Raw genomic sequence first — 7,500 nt, 5'->3', positions numbered from 1 at the left:
CAAAGCTACCATGTAACCTGTCCTACAAAGCTACCATTAACCTGTCCCACATAGCTACCATTTAACTTGTCCTACAAAGCTACCATCTGACATGTCCTACAAAGATACCATTCAACTTGTCCTACAAAGCTACCATGTAGCCTGTCTTACAAAGCTACCATGTAACCTGTCCTACAAAGCTACCATGTAACCTGTCCTACAAAGCTACCATGTAACCTGTCCTACAAAGCTACCATGTAACCTGTCCTACAAATCTACCATGTAACCTGTCTTACAAAGCTACCATCTAACCTGTCCTACAAAGCTATCATGTAACCTGTCCTACAAAGCTACCATGTAACCTGTCCTTCAAAGCTACCATGTAACCTGTCTTACAAATCTACCATCTAACCTGTCCTACAAAGCTACCATGTAACCTGTTCTACAAATCTACCATGTAACCTGTCTTACAAAGCTACCATCTAACATGTCCTACAAAGCTACCATGTAACCTGTCCTACAAATCTACCATGTAACCTGTCTTACAAAGCTACCGTCTAACATGTCCTACAAAGCTACCATGCAACCTGTCCTACAAAGCTACCATGTAACCTGTCCAACAAAGCTACCATGTAACCTGTCTTACAAAGCTACCATGTAACCTGTCCCAAAAAGCTACCATTAACCTGTCACACATAGCTACCATTTTACCTGTCCCACAAAGCTACCATTTAACCTGTCTTAAAAGGTACCATGTAACCTGTCTTACAAAGCTACCATGTAACCTGTCCTACACATCTACCATTAACCTGTCCCATATAGCTACCATTTAACTTGTCCTACAAAGCTACCATCTGACCTGTCCTACAAAGATACCATTTAACATGTCCTACAAAGATACCATCTGACCTGTCCTACAAAGATACGGCAGGGTAGCCTAGTGGTTAGAGTGTTGGACTAGTAACCAAACCCCCGAGCTGACAAGGTACAAATCTGTCGTTCTGCCCCTGAACAGGCAGTTAACCCACCGTTCCTAGGCCGTCATTGAAAATAAGAATTTGTTCTTAACTGACTTGCCTAGTTAAATAAAGGTAAAATAAAATAAAAAATAAATCCTACTTAATGTCTGAGAAAGTTTAGTAAAAAACCTTCACAACAGCTGAAAACAATCACTGATGATGTAATAAGTAGACTATTTCTTAGAGACTGTCAACACAAAATCTTAAATGTGACATGTCCCAATTTACAGTATTTGTCTAGCTAGCTACAGTGCCTTGCAAAAGTAGTCACCCCCCTTGGTGTTTTTCCTATTTTGCATTACAACCTGTAATTTAAATGGATTTTCATTTGGATTTCATGTAATGGACACAAAATATTCCAAATTGGTGAAGTGAAATTATATATATTTTTTTAAATGTCACATTTTTTAAAAACTGAACAGTGGTGCGTGCATATGTATTCACCCCTTTGCTATGAAGCCCCTAAATAAGATCTGGTGCAACTAATTACCTTCAGAAGTCGCATAATTAATAAAATAAAGTCTACATCTGTGCAATCTAAGTGTCACATGATCTCAGTTGTTCTGAAAGGCCCCAGAGTCTGCAACATCACCAAGCAAGCGTCACCACAAGGACCAAGGAGCTATCCTAACAGGTCAGGGACAAAGTTGTGGAGAAGTACAGATCAGGGTTGGGTTATAAAAAAAGAGACCAAAGATAACCCTGAAAGAGCTACAAAGCTCCACAGCAGAGATTGGAGTATCTGTCCATAGGACCACTTTAAGCCGTACACTCCACAGACTTGGGTTTCACGGAAAATGGCCAGAATAAAGCCATTGCTTAAATAAAAAAATAATCAAACACGTTTGGTGTTCTCCAAAAGGCCTGTGGGAGACTCCCCAAACATATGGAAAAAGGTTCTCCGGTCAGATGAGACTAAAGTTGAGCTTTTTGGCCATCAAGGAAAACGCTATGTCTGGCGCAAACCCAACACCTCTCATCACCCCGAGAACCCCATCCCCACAGTGAAGCATGGTGGTGGCAGCATCATGCTGTGGGGATGTTTTTCATCAGTAGGGACTGGGAAACTGGTCAGAGTTTAAGGAATGATGGATGGTGCTAAATACAGGGTAATTCTTGAGGGAAACCTGTTTCACTATTCCAGAGATTTGAGACTGGGACAGAGGTTCACCTTCCAGCAGGATAATGACCATGCTAAAGCAACACTCAAGTGGATTAAGGGGAAACATTTAAATGTCTTGGAATGGCCTAGTCAAAGCCCAGACCTCAATCCAATTGAGAATCTGTGGTCTGACTTAAAGATGGCTGTACACCAGCGGAACCCATCCAACTTGAAGGAGCTGCAGCAGTTTTAACTTGAAGAATGGGCAAAAATCCCAGTGGCTAGATGTGCAAAGCTTATAGAGACATACCCCAAGAGACTTGTAGCTGTAATTGCTACAAAAGGTGGCTCTACAAAGTATTGATTTTGGTGGGGGGGGGTAGTTATGCACGCTCAAGTTTTCTGTTTTTTTGTCTTATTTCCTGTTTGTTTCACAATAAAAAATATTTTGCATCTTCAAAAATATTCACCCCCCCCAAAAAAATATATATATTTTAATTCCAGGTTGTAAGGCAACAAAATAGGAAAAATGCCAAGGGGGGGTGAATACTTTCGCAAGCCACTGTACATCCCTAACTGGCAGAATATAATAATAATAATAGGTAATAATAATAGGTAATAATAATAGGTAATAATAATAGGTAATAATAGGCTTAATCCGTGTCTGGGAAACTGCTCCTAAAAGTATGTATAACCAACAGGTCTACCGACTGCCGCTGTGCCTTTCTAGTGGGTTTCATTTGTCCCAATCTATTTGTGTAGTTAAACGTTTGGATCAACGTTGTGTCTTTATTCATATTGGACTCACCCGTTTTGAAGATCTCGTAGCGCAGTGAAAAACCAGCTCCCTGGTGAGCGTAGTCAGAGACAAACTTGATGTGGAGCACGGGGCCGGAGGAGATGATGGCTGGAGGGGCGATGTTGCTGCAGTGTTTACCCAACAGATCTCCGTTCTCACTGTTTCCATCACGGATCTCTATGAAGTCATATCTGGGTAGAAACATGGACAACATGTTTGTTATTGGAAGTCCACGAAAACCAAGTAGAATATAGACAGAGGAAATATAGCTGGCCAACCCAGTGAAACAGATGAGATATAGACAGATGAGATATAGACAGATGAGATATAGACAGAGGAGATATAGACAGAGGAGATATAGCTGGCCAACCCAGTGAGACAGATGAGATATAGACAGATGAGATATAGACAGATGAGATATAGACAGAGGAGATATAGACAGAGGAGATATAGCTGGCCAACCCAGTGAGACAGATGAGATATAGACAGATGAGATATAGACAGATGAGATATAGACAGACGAGATATAGACAGATGAGATATAGACAGATGAGATATAGACAGATGAGATATAGCTGGCCAACCCAGTAAAACAGATGAGATATAGACAGATGAGATATAGACAGATGAGATATAGCTGGGCAACCCAGTAAAACAGATGAGATATAGACAGATGAGATATAGACAGATGAGATATAGCTGGGCAACCCAGTAAGACAGATATAGTGCACTACTTTTGATCAACCTAATCCCTATATAGTGCACTACTTTTGATCACCCTAATCCCTATGTGGTGCACTACTTTGATCCAGATTAGTGCACCACATAGGGAATAGAGTCCCATTCAGATGTAGCCTGAAGTGTATAATTCCAGCTCGTGTCCTAATGGTCAGTTTCTCTGGTCTTTGACTGTCAGCTGACCTCTGTTCTCTCACCCAAACTCAGATTCCTATTGGTCAGTTTCTTAAACCTTAAGCAACAAGACCAAACCCACCTGCCTCTCCAAAATAAACCTTTATAACTGAGGACACGTGATAACAGAGTTAGGGTCTGGGATAGAGGCCATTGTCTTTCGACTGGTGGATCACTTCTATAAAACACTAGTACTTCAATCTAACGATCAGAGCAGAGGAAAGGTGCTCTATCTAAATTAAGACAATGAAAGAAAGACTGCAACCTCAGGCCCTGCAGGTACCTCCATTGTAATATAGACACAGTGCAGTATAGTAGGGTTGTGGCTATATCCCTCGATCTACCAATCAGTGCAGACGACAATTAGAGAAAGACTGATAAGAACAACTCCAGACCGTTAGGCCTTGATGTCTTTTCATTTTAATATGAAATGTAGGGTAATTAATTTAAAAACCAGCCCTCCAGATTCCTGCTGGATTACAGGTGGATTACTGCTGGATTACAGGTGGATTACTGCTGGATTACTGCTGGATTACTGCTGGATTACAGGTGGATTACAGGTCGATAACTGCTGGATAACTTCCGGATTACTGCTGGATTACTTCTGGATTACTGCTGGATTACTGCTGGATTACAGGTGGATTACTGCTGGATTACAAGTGGATTACTGCTGGATTACTGCTGGATTACAGGTCGATTACTGCTGGATTACTTCCGGATTACTGCTGGATTACAGGTGGATTACAGGTCGATTACTGCTGGATTACTGCTGGATTACTGCTGGATTACAGGTGGATTACTACTGGATTACAAGTGGATTACTGCTGGATTACTTCTGGATTACTGCTGAATTACTGGTGGACTACTACTGGATTACAGGTGGATTACTGCTGAATTACTGCTGGATTACTGCTGGATTACAGGTGGATTACTGCTGGATTATAGGTGGATTACTGCTGGATTACAGGTGGATTACTGCTGGATTACAGCTGGATTACAGCTGGATTACTGCTGGATTACTGCTGGATTACTGCTGGATTACTGCTGGATTACAGGTGGATTACAGGTCGATAACTGCTGGATTACTTCCGGATTACTGCTGGATTACTTCTGGATTACTGCTGGATTACTGCTGGATTACAGGTGGATTACTGCTGGATTACAAGTGGATTACTGCTGGATTACTTCTGGATTACTGCTGAATTATTGGTGGATTACTGCTGGATTACTGCTGGATTACAGGTCGATTACTGCTGGATTACTTCCGGATTACTGCTGGATTACTGCTGGATTACAGGTGGATTACAGGTCGATTACTGCTAGATTACTGCTGGATTACTGCTGGATTACAGGTGGATTACTACTGGATTACAAGTGGATTACTGCTGGATTACTTCTGGATTACTGCTGAATTACTGGTGGACTACTACTGGATTACAGGTGGATTACTGCTGAATTACTGCTGGATTACTGCTGGATTACAGGTGGATTACTGCTGGATTATAGGTGGATTACTGCTCGATTACAGGTGGATTACTGCTGGATTACAGCTGGATTACAGCTGGATTACTGCTGGATTACTGCTGGATTACTGCTGGATTACAGGTGGATTACAGGTCGATAACTGCTGGATTACTTCCGGATTACTGCTGGATTACTTCTGGATTACTGCTGGATTACTGCTGGATTACTTCTGGATTACTGCTGAATTACTGGTGGACTACTACTGGATTACAGGTGGATTACTGCTGAATTACTGCTGGATTACTGCTGGATTACAGGTGGATTACTGCTGGATTATAGGTGGATTACTGCTGGATTACAGGTGGATTACTGCTGGATTACAGCTGGATTACAGCTGGATTACTGCTGGATTACTGCTGGATTACTGCTGGATTACTGCTGGATTACAGGTGGATTACAGGTCGATAACTGCTGGATTACTTCCGGATTACTGCTGGATTACTTCTGGATTACTGCTGGATTACTGCTGGATTACAGGTGGATTACTGCTGAATTACAAGTGGATTACTGCTGGATTACTTCTGGATTACTGCTGAATTATTGTTGGATTACTGCTGGATTACTGCTGGATTACAGGTCGATTACTGCTGGATTACTTCCGGATTACTGCTGGATTACTGCTGGATTACAGGTGGATTACAGGTCGATTACTGCTGGATTACTGCTGGATTACAGGTGGATTACTACTGGATTACAAGTGGATTACTGCTGGATTACTTCTGGATTACTGCTGAATTACTGGTGGACTACTACTGGATTACAGGTGGATTACTGCTGAATTACTGCTGGATTACTGCTGGATTACAGGTGGATTACTGCTGGATTATAGGTGGATTACTGCTGGATTACAGGTGGATTACTGCTGGATTACAGCTGGATTACAGCTGGATTACTGCTGGATTACTGCTGGATTACTGCTGGATTACTGCTGGATTACAGGTGGATTACAGGTCGATAACTGCTGGATTACTTCCGGATTACTGCTGGATTACTTCTGGATTACTGCTGGATTACTGCTGGATTGCAGGTGGATTACTGCTGGATTACAAGTGGATTACTGCTGGATTACTTCTGGATTACTGCTGAATTATTGGTGGATTACTGCTGGATTACAGGTGGATTACTGCTGGATTATAGGTGGATTACTGCTGGATTACAGGTGGATTACTGCTGGATTACAGCTGGATTACAGCTGGATTACTGGTGGATTACTGCTGGATTACTGGTGGATTACAGGTGGATTAATGCTGGATTACTGGTGGATTACTGCTGGATTACTGGTGAAATACTAGTGGATCTGGTAGGGTTTATGTAGATATCTGGTCACCTGGAGAGGAATAGAGAGGGAGCAGGCGTTCTGTTGAACTAGCTCTGTGTGTGTGTGTATTACTATATCACTATATTAATATATTGCTAAATTGCTGTATCATTACATTACTATATTATTATATTATTATATTACAACATTACTATATTATATTACTATATTATTATATTACTATATTATTATATTATTATATTATTATATTATTATATTACTATATTATTATATTACTATATTATTATATTATATTATTATATTACTATATTATTATATTACTATATTATTATATTACTATATTATTATATTATATTATTATATTACAACATTACTATATTATATTACTATATTATTATATTACTATATTATTATATTATTATATTACTATATTATTATATTACTATATTATTATATTATATTATTATATTACTATATTATTATATTACTATATTATTATATTACTATATTATTATATTACTATATTATTATATTATTATATTACTATATTATTATATTATTATATTACTATATTATTATATTACTATATTATTATATTATATTATTATATTACTATATTATTATATTACTATATTATTATATTAGTATATTAATATATTATTATATTATATTACTATATTATTATATTACTATAATACTATATTATTATATTATATTATTATATTATTATATTATTATATGACCATATTATTATATTATATTATTATATTACTATATTATTATATTATTATATGATTATATTATTATATTAATATATTATTATATTACTATATTATTATATTATATTATTATATTACTATATTATTATATTATTATATGATTATAT

The 7,500-nt window shown here is 38.2% G+C and overlaps 1 protein-coding gene across 3 annotated transcripts in view; it reads right to left on the bottom strand.

Annotated features, from left to right (window-relative positions):
* Positions 1-7,500, bottom strand: part of LOC139380991 (neuropilin-2-like) — a 184,271-nt gene that overhangs the window by 124,378 nt on the left and 52,393 nt on the right. For all 3 annotated transcript variants that reach the window (XM_071124210.1, XM_071124212.1, XM_071124211.1), the window contains exon 3: positions 2,909-3,090. In XM_071124210.1, the coding sequence (XP_070980311.1) occupies positions 2,909-3,090 (182 nt within the window). The remainder of the gene's footprint in view (positions 1-2,908; positions 3,091-7,500) is intronic.

Source organism: Oncorhynchus clarkii, chromosome 22 (genome assembly GCF_045791955.1).
Source record: "Oncorhynchus clarkii lewisi isolate Uvic-CL-2024 chromosome 22, UVic_Ocla_1.0, whole genome shotgun sequence".
Taxonomy (NCBI): domain Eukaryota; kingdom Metazoa; phylum Chordata; class Actinopteri; order Salmoniformes; family Salmonidae; genus Oncorhynchus; species Oncorhynchus clarkii.
The sequence above is the reverse complement of the archived record's forward strand: the minus strand, read 5'-3'. Positions and strand labels throughout refer to the sequence as shown.